Genomic DNA, 26,587 nt, shown 5'->3' with positions numbered 1-26,587 from the left:
GTCGCTTCCGGCGGCTTTTCCCGCAGCTCCTGCGTAGGGGAGCATGGGAGCGTGGGAGTTTTGCAGTGGCTGTGGCGTTCTTCGTCGTGTCTTGGTGGCGCGAAGCTTTCTGCGGCTCCTGCCTGGCGAGCGCGAGGCCTGTCATTAGCCCCGGAGCGGTAAGTGAGCCCGTTTCGTAGCCGGGCTGGGAGGAGGAGCCGTCCGCATAGGTTTTAAAGGGGGTTTCGGAGGGAATCGAGAGAGGCTGGGCGTACTGGAGGAGCTTGGCATCAGAATTGGTCCATTTAAGGATTGTTCTCTTCCCCGCAGCTTTGTCTCGAAGTCCCTGTGGCGTCTTGAACAAGGCATTCCCCACACCCCCCCAAATGGCGTCCGTGCTCCCGACGCCCGAGGCCCAGGTGAGTCGAGGAACCATTTTCGTACAAGTTCATCCCTGCTTTCGGTCTTCGCCTGACCCCCTCCTTTGGAGGAGAGTTGGGCATGCCTGTTGTGATGGGAGTGCTCCCGAGCCCCAAATCACCCTTTCACCAAGCGTTCTTCATTCCAAGACTAGGCACGTAGGAGACGTGATTGACCGACTTCCTTCTTTGACAACTACCAACTGGGAGCAGGGCCCTGTGGAGGAATCTTTAAGAGAAGTTCCCAGTGTCTTTCTGTTTATGTTGTCTTTTTAGAGGCAGGGTCTGGCCTTGTCGCCCAGGCCGGAGTGCAGGGCTGAGATCATAGGTCCGTTTGGAACTCGGGGGAATCCTCGCGCCTCAGCCTCCGCCTCTGGAGTAGCTAGGACCGTAGGCTCGCGTACCGCAGTGTCTGGCTCATTTTTAAAAATGCTTTGTCGGCTGGGATCCCACCGTTTTAGGAAGCCGAGGCGGGCGGGTTACGAGGTCAGGAGTTTGAGACTAGCCTGGCCAACACAGTGAAATCCCGTCTCCACTAAAAATACAAAAATTAGCTGGGCGTGGCGGCGGGTGCCCGTAATCGCAGTTTACTCGGGAGGCTGAGGCAGGAGAATCGCCTGAACCCGGGAGGTGGGGGTTGCAGTGAGCCGAGATTGCGCCACTGCATTCCAACCTGGGTGAGGGAGTGAGACTCAGTCTCAGAAAAAAAAAACAATTATTTGTGGAGACTGAGTCTTGCTGCTTTGCCAGGAACTTTTGGCCTCCAGCTATCCTTCCACTCCGGCCTCCCAAAGTGCTAGGATTACAGGCATGAGCGACTGTGCTCCGCCTCAAAGTGTCTTTCTGGAATGGTTCCCAAAATTACAGATTTGGTACTTCTTCAATTTGAATGAATTTTTAAATTAAGCACATTTCTCTCCACACTTGTTAAGTAATAATAAATCCCAGGTGATTCTTAATCACACCATTAGGGAAGGTGGCGGGGTAAGGCCTGGATGATGTTGGAGTGAGTTTAGGGGATGAAAGGAAATAGTGAAGGGCAGGATGTTGGGAGAATCCTGTGACCTTTATCTCTTTATGATTCTTCCTGGGCTGCCCAACCTTTTCCCTTTTTTTAAAATATTTTTGAGATGGAGTCTCACCACAACACCCAGGCTGGAGGAATGCAATGGTGCAATTTCCACTCACTGCAACCTCCACCTCCCAGATTCAAACAATTCTCTTGCCCCAGCGACCTGAGTAGCTGGGGACTACAGGCACCTGCCACCATGCCTGGCTGTTTTTCTTTTGAGACGGAGTCTTCCTTTGTCGCCCAGGCTGGAGTGCAGTGTCGCAATCTAGGCTCACTGCAACCTGCACTTCCTGAGTTCAGTCGATTCTCCTGCCTCAGCCTCCTAAGTAGCTGGGATTACAGGCATGCGCCACCACATCTGGCTAATTTTTTGTATTTAGTAGAGTCTGGGTTTCACCATGTTGGTCAGTCTGGTCTCGAACCTGACCTCAGGTGATCTACTCACCTCTGCCTCCTGCTGGGGTTACAGGCCTAAGCCACTGTGCCAGGCCTTAATTTTTGTATTTTTAGTAGAGACGAGATTTCCACCATATTGGCCAGGCTCGCCTGGAACTCCTGACCTCAAGTGATCTGCCCCCATCTCAGCCTCCCAAAGTGCTGGGATAACAGGCATGAGCCACTGCGCTCGGCCCCAACCTTCTCCTTTTCTTAGAGCATCCTTTCTGCCCCCTTGGGAGAATCCTGACCAATGAAAGGAAGGATGGTGACCAATCAAAAGGAAGAATGGTTTCCCTCCCTAAGAGCTGTTCCCTCATCTTTTCTCTTCCAGGATAGACTATAATTCTCACAGTACACCCCGTCCTTAAATCACTGCCTCAAAATTTATGTGTATGTTTATTCTCTCCTTTTCAACCCTCACCCCACCCCTTAGAACTGGTTTACCCAACTCCAGCACTGAAGAACCTTTTACACTAAGCCCTTTTCGTGAATCTGATGTTTCTAGCTCTAAGTGAGGGGCTTACCCTCCAGCCACTTGTACTGACACGGGCTCTTATGTTTCAGGGACCAATGCTGTTTGAGGATCTGGCTGTGTATTTTTCTCAAGAGGAGTGTGTGACTCTGCACCCTGCCCAGAGGTCCCTCAGCAGAGATGCCACACAGGAGTGTTTGGAGGATGCAGCCTTGATGGGTAAGAGAATTGTTTTTCCTGCATCTGGAACTTTTATTAATTCTGGGACTTCATGCTTTGTCTATATGTTGGTGTGGTAGAGTGGGACCTGTCCCTGAGTAATTTATGTGGAGATGATAATTGTATGAGAGAAACAGTTTTAAAATGTGAAATTATTTCTTAAAGACAAAAATTCAGTCTAGTACAGTGGCTATGGTTTAGTGCAAGAGATGGTGGTATTTGGTATTTGTCCACAAATGTTTGTTGCAGTTAGTTTACAGTTTTACTTGGAAAATCCCATTAGTGTAAATCACTATCATTTGCTAAAGGCTGGAAATTGATGTACTCTTAGGGGATGCTATGTCTTTCTCACCTAAGAGGAACCATACATAGATGGACTCCTGTGCCTAAGCAGATTTTATTTCTGACTAGGATTGAGTATCTAAACTATTCTAAACTATTTATTCTACTTATTTATTCTAAGTAGTTGTTATAATTATTCTAAATACTTTGGGATAGGTTAGATACTCAATCCTAGTCAGAAATAAAAGAATAACTAGAATAGGCTCAGCGCGGTGGCTCAGGCTTGTAATCCAAGCACTTTGGGAGGCCGAGGCAGGTAGATCACCTGAGGTTGGGAGTTCAAGACCAGCGTGGTCATCATGGAGAAACCCCATCTCTACTAAAACTACAAAATTAGCTGGGTGTGGTGGCGCATGCCTGTAATCCCAGCTACTCGGGAGGCTGAGGCAGGAGGATCTCTTGAACCTTGGAGGCGGAGGTTGCAGTGAGCTGACATGCCATTGCACTCCAGCCTGGGCAACAAGAGCAAAACTCTGTCTCAAAAAAAAAAAAGGCAACAAAAAGAATAACTACTTATTCTAAATAACTCATATTTTCTGTCTTCCACTTCTCTCTTCATCATGTTCATGTTGTCTTCTATCTCCTTAAACATATGGAATATATTTATAATGGATATTTAAACTTTTTTGTCTACTAGTTTTATCATTGATGTCATTTCTGGGTCTGTTTCTATCGATTGATTTTTCTTCTAGTTACGGGCTATATTTTCTATTTTTTCTTTACTTGCTTGGTAAATTTTGGTTGGATGTTAGATTGAGAATTTTATGTTGTTGGACACTGGATTGCATTGTATTTTTTAAAAATATTTTGGACTTTGTTGTGGGAGGCAGTTTAGTTTCTTGGGGTCAGTTTGATTCTTTTAAGGTATGCTTTTTTTGCTTTGTTAGGATGGGTTCAGATCAACCTTTCTGTTAGGGCTTATTTGTGCTACTGCTCAGGCAGTGTTTGGACATTGCTGCTTGCTGTCTTACGTCTTTCCACTTTGGCTGGAGGGAACATGGACTGGTTATTGTTCCGTATATTCCTTTTAGGCAGTTCTTTCCATGGCATTGGGTAGTTCCTTCATGCAATTACAGATTACTGCTCATCCATTTTTTTTTTTGAGACAGGGTCTTGCTCTGTCACCCAGGCTGGAGTGCAATGACACAATCATGGCTCACTGCAGCCTTGACCTCGCAGGCTCAAGCATTTCTCCCACCTCAGCCTCCCAAGTAGCTGGGACTACAGGCGTGCACCACTGTGCCCAGCTAATTTTTTGTATTTTTAGTAGAGACGGGGTTTCACCATGTTGACCAGGATGGTCTCGATCTCTTGACCTCGTGATCCACCCGCCCTCAGCCTCCCAAAGTGCTGGGATTATAGGCGTGAGCCACCGCACCCGGCCAATTTTTGTATTTTTTATAGAGACGAGGTTTTGCCATATTGCCCGGGCTGGTCTCCAACTGCACGGCTCAAGCGATCCTCCCACCTCAGTCTCCTGAAGTGCTGGGGTTACAGGAGTGAGCCACTGTGCCTAGTCTCGGGAGAGTCTTAAGGGGACCCTATGTAGACCCTCCGAGCTTTTTTGCTGAGCAGCTGCCTCTTTGCAATTTTGCTTTCAAATTCTAGCTGCCTTGGGATCCCTAATCTCTGAAGTCACCTCAAATCAGCTTAACCACTTGGTACTATTTGCCACTTGGATTCCCATGCACCGTACTGCCGCCCTTTCTAGTCAGTGAGTTGGGAAAATCATAGAACTTTGTTTCTCTGGAAGGAAAGGTTCTTTTTATATTGATATATTAGCTTTATAACTGAAGAATACTTGGAAAATATTACAAAGGAATGTTAGCTTTGTCAGCTATCCTTGTTAGTAAGATTAACTGTTACCTTCATGCAGTACACACAGCATTCTACCTTGATGTTTCCTCAGTGAGGGGTAAAGAGATTTTGGAGATCTCTTCTGATGGTGACAAAACTATTTCTGGTAACCCATGTGTTTCTCTGTTATGGGAGAAAAATGCTCAGTTTATTGCTTTTTTTTTCTTTTTAAAAATTACCTCCTCCTTTCCCCCTCATTCTTGCTGTCATCTTTTTTTTTTTTTTAAAGAAACAAGTTCTGGCTCTGTCACCTAGACTGGAGTGCAATAGCACAGCCATAGCTTACTACAACCTTAAACTCCTGAACTCAAGGGATCCTCCTGCCTCAGCCTCCCAAGTATCTAGGACTACAGGCATGTACCACCATGACTGGCTAATTTTTAAAAATTATTTTTCATAGAGATGGGGTCTCACTGTGTTGCCCAGACTGGTCTCAAACTCCTAGTCTCAAGTGATCCTCCCACCTCAGCTTTCTAAAGGGCTGAGATTACAGGTGTGAGACACTGTGCCAAGCCCTCTCTTTCTTGATAAATATGAATCCTAATCTTTTGTCCAATTGTTAATTTTTCTGCTGTCACTTGAGATAGCTTCAATAATGAAAGGCTCTTGAGACCTAAATAGACTGGCTGGAAAAGTTCACCCCTAGATGGTGACTACCAGACAGTCTGTAGTACCTGTCCCACTGGAGTCTGACTTAGTTGTAGCTACTCTCTTCTCTTTACCTTTGGATGTTCATCCAAAACTGGATCTTCCAGGAGGCCAAGAGAGTCTGCTTGGTCCTGATTTTGTTTCTCTGTTATAGGATAACCTTTCTACAGTTTCCTAGTTCTCTTTGTAACTACCTTAGTTTGCTTTTTCCCTAGTATCCCTTGAAGATATTGTCTATGTTTTGCTTTGTTTTGTTTTTATCAACAGGAGAGGAAGGCAAGCCTGAGATTAATCAGCAGTTAAGCCTAGAGTCTATGGAACTTGATGAGCTTGCCCTAGAAAAGTACCCCATTGCTGCACCCCTTGTCCCTTACCCAGAAAAATCCTCTGAGGATGGAGTTGGACACCCTGAAGGGAGACTATTAAGTGGAACTCCCACATTCAAGAGAAGGGTCATAAGCCTGTTAGTTACCATTGAAAACCACACGCCATTAGTAGAACTCTCTGAGTGTTTAGGACCCAACACACTTTCTGAAATTCTTGATTTTCCCTGGGAAGAAGCCAAAAATGTGTACAAATGTCCCGAATGTGATCAAAACTTCAGCGATCATTCATACCTGGTTTTGCATCAGAAAATTCATTCTGGGGGGAAAAAACACAAATGTGGTGACTGTGGGAAGATCTTCAATCATAGAGCCAACCTGAGGACACACAAGAGAATCCACACGGGTGAGAAACCTTATAAGTGTGCCAAGTGCAGTGCCAGCTTTCGCCAGCACTCGCATCTGTCCCGACACATGAATAGCCACGTAAAGGAGAAGCCCTATACATGCAGCGTATGTGGTAGAAGTTTTATGTGGCTCCCCGGATTGGCGCAGCATCAGAAAAGCCACATTGATGAAAAAGCCTACGAATCTACTAACTGTGATAAATACTTGGATGAGAAACCAAATCTTGCTTTGCATGAGGAAACGTTAATATCAGTACCCCAGTATCAGCACACAGAGTGCATGAGGAGCTTCAGGCAGTCTTCACATCCTGCCCTTTCTGAGGAGAGCCACGCAGAGGACTCTGAACGCTGCAGCAGTGATGGGGACAATTTCTTCTCATTCTCAAAATTCAAGCCCTTACAATGTCCTGACTGTGACATGACCTTTCCTTGCTTCTCTGAGCTTATTTCCCATCAGAACGTTCATACAGAGGAAAGGTCCCATAAGTGCAAAACATGTGAGAAGAGTTTTGCTTTGGACACAGAACTTGCATGCCACCAGAAGAGCCACACGCTGGAGGAACCTTTTAAATGTACTGTGTGTGGGAAGAGTTTCAGGTCGAATTTGCATCTCATTACTCATAAGCGAACCCATATGAAAAACACCATATAAATAGAACAACTTGTTAGTGATTGGGCTTTTCAGTATCTGTATGGTGGAAAGCAGTTACTGTGTAGTCCCAGACAGTGTGCTAAGCACTTTACACACATTCCCATGGAATACTTAATTCTCATCCCAACCTTGATTTAGGTAGTACCATTTCCACTTCATAACTAGGGAAACAAAATCCATGTCTTAAAGCTAGTGAACGAACCCAGGATTTGAACTCAGTTACTGTTCAACTATGAGCCGGAAAAAGATACAAAACTTTTGTTTAAATTCAATTTTTATTAAAATGAAGGCTTTTGCTAGAGTTCTTTTGTTTACACAGTTTCTAACTTTTAGAAGGAAGAGAATTTATTTATATTTTGCCAGTCCTGCAGATAGAATATTTAGGAAAGTAAATGCTTTTATATGTTTTATACTTTTTTTTTGCTATAACTATTTGAATGTAATGTTTGTATAAGATTGCTGTTTTACATGTGAATTCCCGTAGGAATTTAGAAGTCTTTTTCTGTCCTGTAAAAGTTCCTAAATGGGTAGACTAGTTTATATCTTGATGGCCATTAGTAGCCACAGAGTTCCCTATCATAGTTCTGATGCCAGGGACAGGTACTGGCATTTAGGACCCAAATGTTTGCAAGGAGTTTTGGTGCAGTCTAACTATAGCCCTTTTGTGGAGGTTGGACTTGGGGAGGGGAGGAGTACTTGCTCCTTTCTAAGATTACCTCTAAATCACAACCTAAGCACATTACCTGTCTTGCTATGAATAATTGTAATTGTTTCTCAGTGAGTATGGTAGCTACTTTAGGGATATTATCTAATTTAATCTTCAGAATAAATTTGTGACTGAGAAAAACAATTTTGTTTCATAAACGAAACTGAAGTCTTCAGAGGGTAAAGTGAATACTTTGCCTAGCACACAAATCGCATTGTGGTGAAGCTGACATTAAGCTTGGGTCTCTCTGACGACAAAGGCCATGCAGTCCACGAGACTACATCATTTATTGGCATTTGCACCACATAGTAGCACTGCAGGCAGCCAGGGAGAGGGGCCCTGAGATAGGTAGCTGAGGATGGTCATCCTGGAGGTGATTCTGTGTGTTTGCATCCTGGAACCCTCATTCTCTTTGTGGTGTACCCTGACTTACATATACAGTTAGAGAGCAGCAGAAGACTCTCCAGGACTTTTGAGTTTGAACTCTTGTCCCTGTAATCAGACAGGAGATTTCACACTTTGCAGAGTACAGTTCTGAAAGTCTTAATTGGGGGTTTGTGTTTTGTTTTTTGTTTTTTTTTTTTAAAAAAAAACCTATAACATTTCCTCTCCATCTCCAAAGAAAATGCATTATAAAAAATTGTTAGATTTTAACCAAAATACTTTTGACAATATATATTTAGATACTGCTATTATAGATAAATATTGGAGCAAAATACTGTTAAACAGTATGGTTACTAATGTTAAAGAACCACAGAATGTTGTAAATACACATTTATATAGAATTTCTCATTAAAGTTGATTGTATGCTTATCAGCAAAACAGTATTTACATGGGATTTGATTAGGATGGAAGAATGCTTTCATTCTATTTAAATAGACAGTATAAAACTACAATATTTGCTAAAATTGAATTGTTGCTGGAAATGAGAAAAGATAAAGGACTCTTGAAGACTAATTGTATGGAAGGTAGCAGAAGGTGGTCCTACAGAACAGCAGATTGAAGACTCAGTATACAAAATGATGCTGGGTACTCAGCTAAGCTCTTACTACTGAGTAGAGGCAGGAAGATACTGTGCAGCTGAGGGAAAACTGAAACCAACATCCCTAACCCAGAGAGAGTTTCTCTCTCTCTTTGTCATTCTTGTCTTGTTTCTTGTTTGCAGATCCACGGTTGAGACTATGTGCTGCTCTGTATGTCAAGATCAGACTTGGCTCTTTGTTTCTGATGTCTCCACTCTTAGGAGATAGGACACCAGCTTTCAGGTTTCTCTGAAATGCTTTGAAATGTGTAGAAATAGTCTCAAGTTAGGTTTCTTATTAGCCAATTCTGAGATGTCTTGATCTTTGTTAAGTAACAAGAACACCGCCTCCGGCTTTTGCCCTCAGTGGGAGAAACTGGCAGGTGCCTCAGCACTTATCCAGGACTAATATTTCAGTGATGTAATGAAGAGTGACAGGATGGGGATGAAATTGGGAAAGAGGTCTGGATTAGCAGAGTTACTGCAGAAAGAAGTAGAGGGGAATAGCTTGGAAGACACTTGGACAGAGTTGGGCTGATATGAAAGATGGGTGCTGTCATTTTTTTTTTTTTTGCTCCTAGAAAATATAGCAGAAAGTGAGAATTTGTCCTGTTCTTCACCTTATTATGGAAGTTTGCCTTTCCATATGAGTCTTTCTTCACAATTAACCTCTCATTTTTTGGAGTTTTATTTATTCTCCACATTTTGGAAGATTATGACAAACTTCCCTAAAAATTAGAAGAAAACACCACTTCTCAGAAACATTAACACACATGTGGATATAACTAAAATGGCTTTTGGTCTAATACTATTAATGATTGGCATACAGAAAAAAATGAAAAAAAAATCCCTTAGGTGTCAGTTACTGTGAAATAGGTGTATTTTCAGTTGTTTGCTTATTGTGCACTTGCACTTAAATACATTTGCTGGATGTAATTCAAGCTGGTTTGTCCCCAGGGAATTGAAGGAAAAGATGTTATCTGCTGGTGAGATTCAGGCTTTTTATGGTGACGGCATTTTCTGCCTTCTGTTTATAGTGTCAACTGATGGAGATAAATTCCATAAAATTGTCATTAACTCAGAAATATTAGCCTACCATGTTAGGTGCTATTCACAAATACTAGATAAAAGTTAATCTAGGAATGAAAAATTAAATGCAAGAGTTTATTGCTATAATGATGGGTTAACTGCATTTTGCAGCATGGAATTCAACACACTATGAGAGTGAAAACTTTGTGCTGAAGAAATTGATTCAGACAAATTTCTTGGCTTTTGTTGTTGATGCAGTGATGAAAATGTGTATCTAACAGTTCCTTAATATGATTGCTGGAGTATTACATTCTGTTAAACAGTTATTACAGCATTTTTCCAATGGAATTCAGATGTCAGCAGTTTACATTTTGTAAATTAAGAAATTTTGGAATGTAGTTGTTTTTGAATGAGGTGGACTCAAAATAGTGTTATTTAGAGCTTTGTTGCTACAGGTGGCAGTCTATTGACTTCTCCTCATTTAACAGAAAATGACTAACCCAATAATTCAGGGAGCTAAAGCTCAGTAAATGCCCTTTTGAATCTTTGCCTCCTGAGTTTCCATATAATTAAGTGGCAGTGTTCAAGTGACTGCAGCATAAGACGTCATACAATCTGAAACTGCAGAGTTTGATCAAAGTAATCTGCAATTTATTGCCTTTGTGTACAACAGGAGACAGCAGGTTACAGTTTATGTGAATAGTCTATTTTGAGTGTTCATAAAACTTGTTATCCCTGTGGGATTTCAGTAGGAAAGTGTTTTTGCTTTGACCATCTGTTTAACAAATTATCTTCATTAGAAGTGTATATATTCATGTTTTTGTTTTGTTGTTTAGGAGGGCTATTGATGTGATTCAAAGATGACCATTACCCATCTTTCCAAGGCCCATCTAAGTAGTAAAGGTGTTTTGTTTTTTATTTTGAAATTGACATTTCTCTTTGCATTAAGCCTGTGGGGGAGGAGAGAATACAATATAAATATTCATCTATGTAAACATGAGAATATGCTGTAATCTCTAGTTCCTTTGGATACCTCAGAAGTTTGTTTATTGTATACGTTTATACCGTTTGTTTAATGTTTTGGTTTTACTGTTTTTGACGTATGCTCATCAGTCTTAGCTCTATATTGTAAGCTCTCAAGTTATTGATCATGTCTATCTAATGTGCAATTTGGCATCTAATAAATGCTATTTTATGATGATGGCAATGAATTTTTTAAGTGGTTTTAGATGGCAGTAAGGTGAATTTTGAAGACTGTTAGGATTGTGGTTTAGAGAGAGTGAGTGACTTCGTGCTGTTTAATAAAGAAAGCAAAATCGCTCCCTCGGTGGAATTAAGCAGAAAATTCCGGCGTCATTTCGGGAAGCTAGTGCTGGACTTAAATTTCCTTTCGTCTTCACTGTACACAGGAGTACAGGAGCAAGGACCTATGTCTTCACAGGGCAGCTACTGCCTGGTGCGGGTTGCCACTTAAAGCTGGGAGTCCGAGAAGCGGATGTGGTGAGCAGGACTCCCAGAAGGCCTTGCGTGGCCTCAAGGAGATACCAGGTCTCCAGTTTAGCCACCAACCGCATGGGTCAGCGGAAGTGCCAATGAGATGACATGCGCTACAGCGGGCCACGGATGCGGAACCGGAAGTCACAATCCACTTCCGGTGCATGTTTCCGGCAGCGCCTGCGCATTCCTGGAGCAAGTGGGATGTGGTGAATGGTGGAGATCCAGCGGTGGGGTTTGGCGGTGTGCCTGGCCATGTCCATTGCATATCGCTAGGTGATCTCCATATAAATCTAGTGGTATGGGTAACAGCGTTTGCCGAGGAACTCCTCAGGTCCCTGTCTCCGCATCATTAGGAGAGTAACACAGGTGTGACTGTCAGACACCAACACGAATCTCCCATCTGTGATTCTAGGCGTTAGGACGGGAGAAGAAGCTCTGCGCCACCTTCCCAGCCCTGATCCCACTTAAGCAATATGGAGCTGTGGACCTGTCTAGCGTATGTGTCTCTGGCTTGTTGAAGTGGATACTTTGTACTTCTCACTTGTGCTGGGTAGAGTATCTTTTCTTTACAATCAATACCAGTCTCAGGCTTTTGGCATGGTCTGCAGCCAAATTCTAACCTGCTTCTGGTTAGCTGGAATGTACCCTTGGCTTACTTTCGGTAAATGGTATCTCCTTGGGTGCACTTAGCCACTCATGGCTACAAAGACCTCACTTTAGGTCTAGCTTCAATTTCTCTTCTATGTGCTCCAGATTCCTATATTCAAGTGCCTACAGAAGATCGTCCTTTGGATGTCTCTCAGGCATCAAAACACATGCCCTTAACTCATGCTTTTAGCCCCTGACCTGTTTGCCTACAGTATGTGGGGCCACATCCATACAATAGCTCATACTATCAACAAACACCCCTTCTTTCCTCTTACTACAGCTTGAATATTTGTGTACCCTAAAAATTCATGTGTTGGAATTCTAACACTTAAATTGATGTTATTGGGAGGCGGGGCCTTTGGCAGAGCCCTCATGATTGGGTTTAGTGTTCTCATAAAAGACTGCAGGCCTGGTGTGGTGGCTTACGTTTGTAATCCTGGTGCTTTGGGAGGCCAAGATGGAAGGATTGCTTGAAACCAGGAATTCAAGACCAGCCTGGGAAACGTTGTAACACCCCATCTTTACAAAATAATTTATTTAGCCCGGTGTAGTGGCTGTCACTTGTTGCTTGTAGTCCTAGCTACTTGGGAGGCTGAAGCAGGAGGATTGCTGGAGCCCAGAAAGTCAAGACTGAGCCTGTGAGGACCCAGCAAGAAAGTGCCATCGTTGAAATGGCCTTCACCAGACTGACGACCTTTATCTTGGGCTTCCTAGCCTCTAGAACTGTGAAGAAAAAGTCTGTTTATAAGCTACCCAGTTTATGGTAGTTTTTTATAGCATCCAGAACAGGCTTAAGACATCACATCCATTCAATCATCAAGTCTCATGGATTCTACCTCAAAAGTATCACCAAAACCTGAATGTTTCTGTCCCTACTGTCCTCATCCTATCCAACAGTATTCACCTGGGTTACCTGAAATAGCATGCTGATGACTTTTATATCACTCTTGTTTCCTGTCAACATAGCTAACACAATCCCATTTAATAAAATAAGCATTATGGCCAGGCGCAGTGGCTCACACCTGTAATCCCAGCACTTTGGGCAGCCAAAGCAGGTGGATCACGAGATCAGGAGTTCAGCCTGGCCAAATAGTGAAACCCCATCTCTACTAAAAATACAAAAAATTAGCCGGGTGTGGTGGCAGGGGCCTGTAATCCCAGCTACTCAGGAGGCTGAGGCAGGAAATTGCTTGAACCTGGGAGGTGGAGGTTGCAGTGAGCCAAGATCGTGCCACTGCACTCCAGCATGGGCAACAGAGCAAGATGCCATCTCAGAGAAATAAAGGAAATATTATGAAATCACTTGCTCCCTGAAACTCAGCAGAAAATTCCAGCATAATTGCGGGAAGATGGCACTAGATGTTGATCTTTTCAGTCTTTGCTGCACAGTAGAAGTAGAGGGCCAGGTACCAGATAATTATGATTATCTCATCATCCAACTTGACATCTTTCATTGGCTTCCCGTTGTCCTTAGGGACATTGACATTTTCAACATGACCTTCCTAGTCATTACTTCCCTGCCACATCAACTTCAGCTGTTCTTTTTCTCTCACCACTCTCCAACTACACATTCTCTCAATTCACCGAACATACCAAGCTCTTCCAGAATTGTGCACATGCTTTTCCTTTGTCTTGGAACACCCCCCTCAATTCTACATCCTTTGTTTTATCCTCCTTACAGCAATTACTATGCTTTTAATTGAATAGTAATTATGTAACTAATAAAATTTCATTGTTTCTGTGGGGGCAGAGACCAGGAACATGATAGATGCTTAAAATTATGCACTGAATGAAACTAACATGGCTCTGTCACTTTTATAGTGTTGGTTTCAGCTTAAAGACTGACAGAGAAGAAAGGAGAATAGACGCTGGTGCCGTCAGTTACTAGTAGGCAGGAGATATAGTAATATACCAAAGAAGCTGTAAGCAGTTCAGAAAAAAACTAAGAAAGCTTAGTTTTTTAGGCTAGTCTCGAACTCCCGACCTCAGGCAGATCACCTGAGGTCGAGAGTTCGAGACTAGCCTGACCAACATGGAGAAACGCCATCTCTACTAAAAAGAAATTAGCCAGCTGTGGTGGCACATGCCTGTAATCCCAGCTACTCAGGAGTCTGAGTTAGAAGAATTGCTTGAACCCAGGAGGCAGAGATTGCAGTGAGCTGAGATCGTGCCATTGCACACCAGACTGGGCAACAAGAGTGAAACTGTCTCAAAAAAAAAAAAGGCTGGGTGCAGTGGCTTACGCCTATAATCCCAGCACTTTGGGAGGCCCAGGTGGGCTGAATACAAGGTCAAGAGATCAAGACCATCCTGGCCAATGTGGTGAAACCCCATCTCTACTAAATACACAAAAATTAGCTGGGCCTGGTGGCATGCACAGTGAGCCACCATGCCTGGTCAGAGGACATTTTAAACAGGTATGTGAGCACATTCAGTGGCTGTCCCTCCTCCAGGGTCAATGCAGAGCAAGCAGACAAAAAGACACCATTCTGGCTGGACACTGTGGCTCATGCCTGTAATCCCAGTGCTTTGAGAGGCTGAGGCAGAAGGATCACTTGAGGCCAGGAGTTTGAGAACAGCCTGGGAAACACACAAACACCCTGTCTCTACAAAAATTTTTCTTAAATATTAGCCAGGTGTCGTGACATGCGCCTGTAGTCCCAGCTACTCAGGTAGCTGAGGCAGGATGACCGCCTCTGCCCAAGATTCAAGGCTGCAGTGAGCTATGATGGAGCCACTGCCACTAGGTGGCAGAGTGAGAACCTTTCTCTAAAAAAAAGAAATAAAAAGAATTTTAAAAAAGCAGTTCCCAGTTTCTCCCTAAAAGGGATTTGTCTGTACATTTTCCCAACTGCATTAGGCTACTGAGTAGCCTGCATCTAGTAGCTGATAGGGCTGGTAAACAATAGACCTCTAGGAGCGTGAACAGGCATGTGGGAACTTCACTTGCATTCTCCCCTCTTCTGCTACTCCATTCAGAGATAAAACTAGGGGCCAGGCATTGTGGCTCATGCCTGTAATCCCAGCACTTTGGGAGGCTGAGGCAGGTGGATCACTTGAGGTCAGGAGTTCAAGACAAGCCTAGCCAACATGGTGAAATCCTGTCTCTACTAAAAAATACAAAAAATTACCCGGGCATGGTTCGGGGGTGCTTATAATCTCAGGTACTCGGAAGGCTGAGGCAGGAGAATTGCTTGAACTTGGGAGGCAGAGGTGGCAATGAGCTGAGATCGTGCCACTGCACTTCCACCTGGGTGACCAAGTGAGATTCTGTCTCAAAAATAAAACAACAACAACAACAACAAAAAACTAGGCTTCTAGCTTCTTCCTGGATGGAGTACCCCAAATTTTATAGCTTCCGCACAACAGACAACTCCTAAATCACCTGTCTCTGGGAATTAATGAGACTGTATTCACAAGTCTCCCTAGACTACAGAGAAGAAAAGGGTTTAAAAAGGGTGTTTGAAGGCCAGGCGCAGTGGCTCAAGCCTGTAATCCCAGCACTTTGGGAGGCCGAGGCGGGTGGATCACGAGGTCAACAGATTGAGACCATCCTGGTCAATATGGTGAAACCCTGTCTCTACTAAAAATTACAAAAAATTAGCTGGACACGGTGGCGCGTGCCTGTAACCCCAGCTACTCAGGAGGCTGAGGCAGGAGAATTGCCTGAACCCAGGGGGCGGAGGTTGCGGTGAGCCGAGATGGCGCCATTGCACTCCAGCCTGGGTAACAAGAGCGAAACTCCATCTCAAAAAAAAAAAAGGGTGTTTGAGCACTTCTAGCATCTGTTTCCCCTAACTCAGTATAAAGTGAGCAGGCAAAAACACTCAGCTCCGAGTTTACCCCTGGAAGGAGTTTGACTGTACACCTAATATTTGAACTTTCCCAGCTGCTGTCCATGAGTCAGGCCTCTACCCTCTATCTGGGTACTGACAGGGCAGGCAATAAGTAGTCCTTTGAGAGCCTTAATGGCCATGCGGTCGCTTCCCAAATTCCTTTTGCAGGTTCACTCTAGAGACAGAGCCAAGCCTCTGAACAATCCACCCGATAACAGTTGGGAGCTGAAATTCACTAGGTCCCAGGTGGGTAACCGTGCAGTAGGCCGTGGGTTCAGAGTGTGTGTTCTGAATGACAATGCACAATGCAGGTCTTTGCTACAGATTATCTCCTCAGTTTAGTGCAGGGCAAGTGGGAGATCAACACCAGTTGCCAGCTTTTCCTTGAGGACAGAAGTAACTGGAACACATATAACACCCTGACTTTTCTACCTAAATTTCAGGAACTGGCCTCAATATCACCAGTCTTCGGGCATTGATGGCATTTGGTACACCCCAATCTCTTGGGGGTAGCAAGAATAAAGAGAGCAGTTTGTACAAGCACTGAAGTTTGAGAGGCACCTAGAACCTCTGGTTGGGTTGATAGGTGAGGTTCATCTCCTACAAAAAATCAGATATTAAGACTTAGAAAGGGGGCAGGGTAGGGTGGCTCACGCCTGTAATCCCAGCACTTTGGGAGGCCCAGGCTGGCGGATCACCTGAGGTCATGAGTTTGAGACCAGCCTGGGCAACATGGTGAAACTCCATCTCTACTAAAAATACAAAAATTAGCTGGATGTGGTGGCAGGCACCTGTAATCCTAGCTACTCAGGAGGCTGAGGCAGGAGAATCGCTTGAAACCAAGAGGCGGAGGTTACAGTGAGCTGTGATCTTGCACTCTAGCCTGGGTGACAGAGCAAGACCCTGTCTCAAAAAATAAAAAAAAAAAAAGACCTGGAAAGGGATTTGTCTTATCTAATGCATGAAAATCAACAGTCAATAAATAAATAAATAAATAAATAGAAAATATGTTCCAAACAAAAGAAAAAGGTAAATCTCCAGAAACCAATTCCAATGAAATGCAGGTAAAGGATTTTACCTATTAGAGAATTAAAGATAGGCCAGGTGCAGTGGCTAACAACTGTAATCCTAGCACTTTGGGAGGCTGAGTGGGTGGATCACCTGAGGTCAGGAGTTTGAGACTAGCCTGGCCAACATGGGAAACTTCGTCTCTACTAAAAATACAAAAATGAGCTGGGTGTGGTGGCGGCACCTGTAATTCCAGCTACTCGGGAGGCTGAGACAGGAGAATCACTTGAACCTGGAAGGTGGAGGTTGCAGTGAGCCGAGATCGTGCATTGCACTTCATCCTGGGCAACAGAGCAAAACCTCATCTAAAAAAAAGTAAGAACATTAAAAGTAATCATAAATGTGCTCACTGAGGTCAGAAGTGTGATGTGTGAACAAACGGAGACTCTCTTCTGTTGACAGAGTCTTGCTCTATTGCACAGTCTGCAGTGCAGTGGTGTGATCCCGGCTCACCGCAACCTCCGCCTCCCGGGTTCAAGTGATTCCCTTTCCTCAGCCTCCCGAGTAGCTGGGACTACAGACATGTACCACCATGCCTGGCTAATTTTTGTCTTTTTAGTTGAGGCGGGGTTTCACCGTGTTGGCCTGGATGGTCTCCATCTCTTGACCTCGTGATCCACCAGCCTCGGCCTCCCAAAGTGCTGGGATGACAGGCATGAGCCACCACGCCCGGCCAAACTGAGACTTTCAACAGACAGAAAATATAAAAACAGCACAAGCATGGTGGCTCACACCTGTCATCCCAGCACTTTGGGAGGCAAAGATGGGAGGATTGCTTGAGCGTAGGAGTTCAAGACCAGCCTGGGTTACATAGTGAGACGCTGTCTCTACAAAAAAATTAAAAATTAGCCAGGCATGGTGCCATACACCTATGGTCCCAGCTCTTCTGGAGGCTGAGGTGGGAGGATCACTTGAGCCTGGGATGTCAAGGCTACAGTGAGCTGTGATCACAGCATTGCATTTCAGCCTGGGTGACAGAGTGAGACCCTGTCTCAGAAAAAAGAGAACATATAAAAACATACCAAACAAAAGTTATGGATATGAATTATGCAATAACTTTTCTGAAAACTTCACTAGAGGGTTTCCCCTGCAGACTAGATCAAGTAGAAGAAAGGGTCGGCCGGGCGCGGTGGCTCAAGCCTGTAATCCCAGCACTTTGGGAGGCCGAGGCGGGTGGATCACGAGGTTAAGAGATCTAGACCATCCTGGTCAACATGGTGAAACCCCGTCTCTACTACAAATACAAAAAATTAGCTGGGCATGGTGGCGCGTGCCTGTAATCGCAGCTACTCGGGAGGCTGAGGCAGGAGAATTGCCTGAACCCAGGAGGCGGAGGTTGCAGTGAGCCGAGATCGCGCCATTGCACTCCAGCCTGGGTAACAAGAGTGAAACTCCGTCTCAAAAAAAAAAAAAAGAAGAAAGGGTCAGTGACTTTGAAGGCCAGTCACTGGAAATCAATCAGAGGGGCAAAAATTGAAAAAAAAAAAAAAAAAAGTGAGGATAGCTTAAGGGACACCATGAAGTAGACCAATGTATGCATTACTGAATTTTCAGAAGGCAAAGAGAGAGAGAAAAATGGACAGAAAGCATATTTAAACAAACAGTGGCTGAAAACTTTTCAAAATTGCAAAATGAAATAGAAATCAAGATCCAAGAAGCCCAAGTGACATGAAATAAGATGTATCTGGCCAGGAGTGGTGGCTCACGCCTGTAATGCCAGCACATTGGGAGGCCAAAGCGGGTGGATCACTTGAGTTCAGGAGTTTAAGACCTGCCTGGCCAACATAGTAAAACCCCATCTCTACTAAAAATACAAAAATTATCTGGGCGTGGTGGGGGTCGCCTGTAATCCCAGCTACTCAGGAGGCTGAGGCAGGAGAATGTCTTGAAGCTGGGAGGTGGAGGTTGCAGTGAGCTGAGATTGTGCCATTGCACTCCAGCCTGAGTGACAGAGTGAGACTCTGCTTCAAAAAAAAGAGAGAATGAGATGAATCCAGAGAGACTCACACTGTCATACATTACAATCAAATTGTCAAAAGGTAGAGACAGAATCTTGAAAGCAGCCAAGCGAAAAGCAACTTCTGTCTAGAAGGGATTCCTAATAAAACTATCAACAGATTTTCCTGATTTGACTCTCAGCTTGGCTGTTGTTGATACATAGGAATGCTAGTAATTTTTTTTTTTTTTTTTTTGAGATGGAGTTTTTCGCTCTTGTTACCCAGGCTGGAGTGCTATGGCGCCATCTCGGCTCACTGCAATTTCCGCCTCCTGGGTTCAGGCAATTCTCCTGCCTCAGCCTCCTGAGTAGCTGTGACTACAGGCACGCGCCACCATGCCCAGCTAATTTTTTGTATTTTTTAGTAGAGACGGGGTTTCACCATGTTGACCAGGATGGTCTCGATCTGTTGACCTCGTGATCCACCTGCCTCGGCCTCCCAAAGTGCTGGGATTACAGGCATGAGCCATAGCGCCCGGCCTGCTAGTAATTTTTGTAGATTGACTTTGTATCCTGAAACTTTGCTGAAATTGTTTAAACCTTGTAGGTCAGAAAGGAGCAGAATGATAGTTACAAAGTGCTGAAAGAAAAAATTCCAGTCAAGAATGCTATAGCCAACAAACCCGTCCTTCATAGATGAAGGGGAAATACATTCTCAAACAAATCCAAGCTGAGGGAGATTATCGCCACTAGACCTGCTTTACAAGAAATGCTAAAGAGAGTTCTTAAGGTTAAAACGAAAGTATGGAAGACAGCAACATGAGCACACCCAGTGTGAATCTCATTGGCAAAGGTAAATATATAGACAAAACCAATATTGTATTACTCTAACAGTAGTAGGTAAATCAATTTTAGTTCTCTTATAAAAGTTAAAAGACAAGGCCGGGTGCGGTGGCTCACGCCTGTAATCCCAGCACTTTGGGAGGCCAAGGCGGGTGGATCACGAGGTCAACAGATCGAGACCATCCTGGTCAACATGGTGAAACCCCGTCTCTACTAAAAATTACAAAAAATTAGCTGGGCATGGTGGCGCGCACCTGTAGTCCCAGCTACTCAGGAGGCTGAGGCAGGAGAATTGCCTGAACCCAGGAGGCAGAGGTTGCGGTGAGCCGAGATCGCGCCATTGCACTCCAGCCTGGGTAACAAGAGCGAAACTCCGTCTCAAAAAAAAAAAAAAAGTTAAAAGACAAGTACTAAAACAACTATATTATGTTAATTGATATAATGTGAATAGTTGTTAATTGTGCTATCAATAGCATATAAGCCAGGGAAGGAGAGAGAAAAGCAGAGTTAGGACGTGCAAGGGAAGTTAAGTTGTTACCGGCTTAAAGAAGACTGCTTTAAGATACTTTATGTAAGCACTTGGTAACTACACAGAAAATACCTATAGAATTACAGAAAGAAAAAGAGAAAAGAATAAAAACATAAATATAAAAAACAGTGAAATATGGCCAGATGCAGTGGCTCATGCCTGTAATCCCAGCACTTTGAGAGGCTGAGGCAGGCAAATCACTTGAGGCCAGGATTTCAAGATGAGCCTGTCCAGCATGACAAAACCCTTTCTCTACTAAAAATACAAAAATCAGCCAGGTGTGGTGGCACACACTTGTAATCCCAGCTACTCAGAAGACTGAGGCAGGAGAATTGCTTGAACCCAGGAAGCGAAGGTTGCAGTGAGCCAAGATCGTTTCACAGCACTTCAACCTGGGTAACAAAGCAAGATTCCCATCTCAAAAAACAAATAAAAAAAACCCCAACAAAACAAAAAAACAGTAAAATACAAAAGAAGACAGCAAGAGGAAAAGGACAAGAACAAGAGTAACAGAAAATAGTTAACACAATGTCAATAGTAAATATTTCCTTATTTTTATTTATTTATTTATTTATTTAGAGACAGTCTTGCTCTGTCACCCAGGCTGGAGTGCAGTGGTGCCATCTCAGCTCACTGCAATCTCTGCCTCCCAGCCTCAAGCAATTCTCCTGCCTCAGCCTCCCAAGTAGCTGGGATTACAGGTTTGTGCCACCGCACTCAGCTGATTTTTGTATTTTTAAAGGAGGTGGAATTTTGCCATGTTGGCCAGGCTGGTCTCAAACTCCTGACCTCAGGTGATCTGCCTGCTGCAGCCTCCCAAAGTGCTGGGATTGTAAGTGTGACCCACTGCATTCAGGCAACAATAGCAAAGCAGACAAAAGAAACAAGTAGGAATACATCATACTATAAAGCTGCTGGAAAGCAAAGGAAACAATCAGATCCAATAAATGAGAAGGCAGACTGTGGTTTAAAAGGAGATACCTGCAAACCATATATCTGATAAAGTTATCAAATATATAAGGAACTCACACATCTCAATAGCAAAACTGACCAACTAACCCAATTCTAAAATAGGCAATGAACTTGAATGACTATTTTTCTAAAGGAAATGTAAAACAGCCAACATCCCAGCCTGGCCAAAATTGTAAAACCTCATCTCTATTAAAAATATATATATATACAAAAATTAGCTGGGCGTGGTGGTGGGCACCTGTAATCCCAGCTACTGGGGAGGCTGAAGCAGGAGAATCGTTTGAGCCCAGGAGGCTGAGGTTGCAGTGAGCCAAGATTGCACCATTGCTCTCCAGCTTGGGTGACAGTGTAAGACTCCATCTACAAAAAAAAAAACAACAAAAAACTATAGCCAACATCATACTGAATGAGGAAAAACTGGATGCATTACATTTGAAAACTGGCACAAGACAATGCCCTATCTTACCACTCTTATTCGACATAGTATTGGAAGTCCTGGCCAGAGCAGTTGGTCAAGAGAAAGAAATAAAAGGCATCCAAATAGGAAAAAAAGAAGTCAGACTATCCCTGTTTGCAGATGACATGATTCTATCTAGAAAACCTCAGAGTCTAAGGCCCAAAAGCTCCTTCAGCTGATAAACAACTTCAACAAAGTTTCAGGCTACAATGTACAAAAACTACTAGCATTTGTGTACCAACAACAGCCAAGCCAAGAATCAGGAAGGCAATCCCATTCACAGTCGCCATAAAAAGAATAAAGTACTGGGACTCCATGCTTGGATCCCCTTCCACGAACACTCTCGTGCTCGTGGAAGCTGTTTTTCCCTCTCCTGGATTTCCCCTCTGGAGTCCCCTTCCACACTCTCTTGTGGAAGCCTGTCTTCCCCTCCTAAACTCCTTGTCTCTCTCTATTCCCTTCCACTCAGTGTGGAAGCTACTTTCCTCACCTGGATTCCATCTTTCTGGATTCTCTCATTCAGTGTGAGAGTTACATGTTTCTCTGTCCTTCTCCTGTTTCTCTCTAAATAAATCACTTTCTACAAAAAAAAAAAAAAAAAAAAAAAAAAAAGAAAAAGAATAAAATACCTAGGAATACAGCTAACCAAGGAGGTGAAAGATCTCTACAACGCGAATTACAAAACACTGGTGAGCTGGGCGCGGTGGCTCACGCCTGTAATCCCAGCACTTTGGGAGGCCGAGGCAGGTGGATCACGAGGTCAAGGGATCGAGACCATCCTGGTCAACATGGTGAAACCCCGTCTCTACTAAAAATACAAAAAATTAGCTGGGCATGGTGGTGCATGCCTGTAATCCCAGCTACTCGGGAGGCTGAGGCAGGAGAATTGCCTGAACTCAGGAGGCGGAGGTTGCGGTGAGCCGAGATCGCGCCATTGCACTCCAGCCTGGGTAACAAACCATATATCTGCAACCATATATCTGATAAAGTTATCAAATATATAAGGAACTCACACATCTCAATAGCAAAACTGCAAACCATATATCTGATAAACCAAGAGCGAAACTCCGTCTCAAAAACAAAACAAAACACTGCTGAAAGAAATCAGAGATGACACAAACAAATGGAAAAATATTTCATACTCATGGACAGGAAGAATAAATTTCATTAAAATGGACATATTGCCCAAAGCAGTCTATAGATTCAGTGCTATTCCTATCAAACTACCAATGACATTCTTCACAGAATTATAGAAACCTATTTTAAAATTTACATGGAACCAAAAAAGAGCCTGAATAGCCAACACGATCCTAAGCAAAAAGAACAAAGCTAGAGGCATCATATTACCTGGCTTCAAACTGTACTACAGTAACCAAAACAGCATGATACTGGTACAAAAACAGGCAGGTAGGCCAATGGAACAAAATAGAAAGCCAGAAATAAGGCCACACTCCTAAGACCATTTAATCTTAAACAAAACTGACAAACGCAGTGGGGGAAAAATCCCTATTTAATAAATGGTGCTGGGATAACTGGCTAGCCATATGCAGAGTATTGAAACTGGACCCTTTCCTTACAACATATTAAAAAATCAAGTCAAGATGGATAAAATACTTAATGGTAAAACCCAAAGGTATAAAAACCCTAGAAGACAACCTGGGCAATACCGTCTTGGACACAGGATGGGAAAATATTTCATGACAAAGACATCAAAAGCAAAAATTGTCAAATGGGACCTCGTTGAACTAAAGAGCATCTTCTGCACAGCAAAATAAACTATCAACCAAGTAAACAACCTCCAGAATGGAAGAAAATATTTACAAATATGCATCTGCAAAGGTCTGATATCCAACATCTATAAGGAATGTCAACACATTCACAAGAGAAAACCACCCCATTAAAAAGTAGGCAAAGGACATGATCAGACAAGATTGATTGATTGATTGATTGAGATGGAGTCTCACTCTGTCACCCAGGCTGGAGTACAATGGCACAGTCTCAGCTCACTGCAACCTCTGCCTCCTGGTTTCAAGCGATTCTCCTGCCTCAGCCTCCCGAGTAGCAGGGATTACAGGCACCTGCCACCATGCCCAGCTAAATTTTGTATTTTTAGTAGAGATGGGGTTTGGCCAGGCTGGTCTTGAACTCCTGACCCGTTGATCCACCTGCCTTAGCCTCCCAAAGTGCTGGGATTACAGGCATGAGCCACCAAGCCCAGCCTAAACAGACAATTTTCAAAAGAAGACATACACACAACCAACAATCATATGAAAAAAAACTCACTATCACTAATCATTAAAGAAATACAAATCAAAACCATAATGAGATGCCATCTCACACTAGTCAGAAAGGCTGTTATTAAAAAGTCAAAAAATATCCTGGCAAGATTGCAGAGAAAAGGGAACACTTATGCACTGTTAGTGGGATTATAAATGTAGCTCATTCTGGAAAACAGTATAGTGATTCCTCAAAGAGCAGAAAACAGAACTACAATTGGACCCAGCAATCCCCTTACTGGGTATATACCCAGAGAAGTAAGTATAAATCATTCTCTTGTAAAGACACCTGAACATGAATGTTCACAGAAGCACTATTCATAATAACAAAGACATGGAATCAACCTAAAGTCCCATCAGTGACAGACTGGATACAGAAAATGTAAATGTTGACCAGGATGGTCTCGATCTCTTGACCACGTGATCCACCCGCCTCGGCCTCCCAAAGTGCTGGGATGACAGGCGTGAGCCACCGCGCCCGGCAATGTACATATACACCATGAAATGCTATGCAGCCATAAAAACCAAGGAGATCATGTCTTGCAGGAGTATTGATGGAACTGGGGGCCATTATCCTTGACAAACGAACGGAGGAACAGAAAATACTGCATGGAACTTCTAATACTGTTCCACTGACCAGCCATACTCCCAACCCTCTTCTTCTCCTTGGGCCTTCCTTTTTCCCGAGACAAAAATATTGAAATTAGGCCAATTAATAACTCTACAATGACCTCTAAGTGTTTAAGTGAAAGGAAGAGTCACACATCTCTCACTTTATTTTTTACTTTTATTTTTTTGAGCCTGTGTCTTGGTCTGTCACCAGGATGGAGTGTAATGGCACCATCTCGGCTCACTGCAGCATCCACCTCCTGGGTTCAGGCAATTCTCCTGCCTGAGCCTCCCAAGTAGCTGGGACTACAGATGCGTGCAACCACACCTGGCTAATTTTTGTATTTTTAGTCGAGATGGGGTTTCACCATGTTGGTCAGGATGGTCTCCTTGTGATCTGCTCACCTTGGTCTCCCAAAGTGGGCAGGATTACAGGCATGAGCCACTGCACCTGGCCACATCTCTTACTTTAAATCAAAAGGTTGAAATGGGCTAGGCGCGGTGGCTCACACCTATAATCCCAGCACTTTGGGAGGCCGAGGCAGGTGGATCACGAGGTCAAGAGATAGAGACCATCCTGGTCAACATGGTGAAACCTTGTCTCTACTAAAAATACAAAAAATTAGCTGGGCACAGTGGTGCGTGCCTGTAATCCCAGCTACTCAGGAGGCTGAGGCAGGAGAATTGCCTGAACCCAGGAGGCGGAGGTTGTGGTGAGCCGAGATCGTGCCATTGCACTCCAGCCTGGGTAACAACAGTGAAACTCCGTCTCATTTAAAAAAAAAAAAAAAAGGTTGAAATGAGTAAGCTTAGTGAGAAAGGCATGTTGAAACCTGAAAGAGGCCAAAAGCTAGGTCTCTTTTGCCAAATGGCTAACCAAATTGTGAAGGCAAAGGAAAAGCTCTTGGAGGAAACTCAAAGTGCTACTCCAGTGAACACAGGAATGATAAAAAAGTGAAAGTCCTATTGCTGATATCAGGAAAGTCTGAGTGGTGTGGAGAGATCAAACCAGCCACAACATTCCTTTAAACTAAAGCCCAATCCAGAGCAAGGCCCAAACTCTCTTCAAAGGCTGAGAGGTGAAGAAGGTGGAAGAAATGTGGGGAACTAGCAAAGGTTGGTTCATGAGGTTTAAGGAGAAAAGCTATCGCCGTAACATAAACGTGCAAGTGCTGTGGAGAAACTCGAGCAGGTGAGCCAGAAGATCCAGCTAAGGTCACTGATGAAAGTGGCTACCATAAGAACCGATTTTCAATATAGACAAAACAGCCCTCTATTGGGGAAAGATGCCATCTAAGACTTTTATAGCTAGAGAAGTCAGTGCCTAGCTTCAAAGCTTCAAAGAATAGGCTGACTCTCTTGTTAGGGGCAAATGCAGTTGGTGAAGCCAATTCTTATTTACCATTCTGAAAATCCTGAGGCCGTTAAGAATTATGTTTACTCTGCCTGTGCTCTATTAATTGAACACAAAGACTGGATGACACCCTATGTGTTTACAGCATGGTCTGCTGAATATTTTAAGCCCATTGTTGAGATTTACTGCTCAGAAAAAGATTCCTTTCAAAATATTACTGTTCATTACCGTGCACCTAAACAACCAAGAGCTCTGATAGAGACATACAAGGAAGTTAATGTTTTCATGCCTGCTAATACAACATTCATTTTGTAGCCCATGGATCAAAGGGTAATTTTGTCTTTCTCTTTTTTTTTTTTTTTTGAGATGGGCTCTCATTCTATCACCCAGACTAAAGTGCAGTGGTGCAATCATAATTTATTGCAGCCTTGCTCCTGAGCTCAAGTGATCCTCCTGCCTTGGCCTCCCAAATAGCTAGGATTACTACACACTTGCCTACTTAAAAAAAAATTTTTGTAGGCCAGGCGTGGTGGCTCACACCTTGTCATCCCAGCACTTTGGGAGGCTGAAACAAATGTATCCCAAGGTCAGGAGATCGAGACCATCCTGGCTAACACAGTGAAATCCCTCTACTAAAAATCCAAAAAATTAGCCAGGTGTGGTGGCACACACCTGTAGTCCCAGCTACTTGGGAGGCTGAGGCAGGAGAATTGCTTGACCTTGGGGGGCAGAGATTGCAGTAAGCCAAGATCATGCCATTGCACTCCAGCATAGGTGACAGAGTGAGACTCCATCTCAAAAAAATTTTTTTTTGTTCTGTAGTGATGAGGTCTTGATATGTTGCCCAGGATGGTCTTGAACTCCTGGGCTCAAGTGATCCTCCTGCCTTACCCTCCCAAAATGCTGGGATTACAGGCATAAACCACTGCTCCCAGCCAAAAGTGGTTTGTTCTGTTTTTGCTTTTTGAGACAGAGTCT

The 26,587-nt window shown here is 43.7% G+C and overlaps 2 protein-coding genes across 2 annotated transcripts in view; one reads left to right on the top strand and one right to left on the bottom strand.

Moving 5' to 3' along the window:
• The first annotated feature begins 12 nt into the window (after nucleotides 1–12).
• ZNF597 (zinc finger protein 597) lies at nucleotides 13–10,791 on the top strand. The gene is made up of 4 exons (XM_002755870.6): nucleotides 13–158; nucleotides 310–398; nucleotides 2,473–2,599; nucleotides 5,714–10,791. Exons 2-4 carry the CDS (start codon nucleotides 366–368, stop codon nucleotides 6,826–6,828), a joined length of 1,275 nt encoding a protein of 424 aa, XP_002755916.3. The 5' UTR covers nucleotides 13–158; nucleotides 310–365; the 3' UTR covers nucleotides 6,829–10,791.
• Nucleotides 10,792–12,224: 1,433 nt separating this feature from the next.
• The window catches only part of ZNF174 (zinc finger protein 174), a 32,813-nt gene continuing 18,450 nt past the window's right edge, over nucleotides 12,225–26,587 (bottom strand). Inside the window, exon 3 of the mRNA XM_035266744.3 lies at nucleotides 12,225–12,452. Within this exon, the coding sequence (XP_035122635.1) occupies nucleotides 12,310–12,452 (143 nt within the window). The 3' untranslated portion in view covers nucleotides 12,225–12,309. The remainder of the gene's footprint in view (nucleotides 12,453–26,587) is intronic.

This window comes from Callithrix jacchus, chromosome 12, assembly GCF_049354715.1.
Source record: "Callithrix jacchus isolate 240 chromosome 12, calJac240_pri, whole genome shotgun sequence".
NCBI classification, from domain to species: Eukaryota; Metazoa; Chordata; class Mammalia; order Primates; family Cebidae; genus Callithrix; species Callithrix jacchus.
The sequence above is the reverse complement of the archived record's forward strand: the minus strand, read 5'-3'. Positions and strand labels throughout refer to the sequence as shown.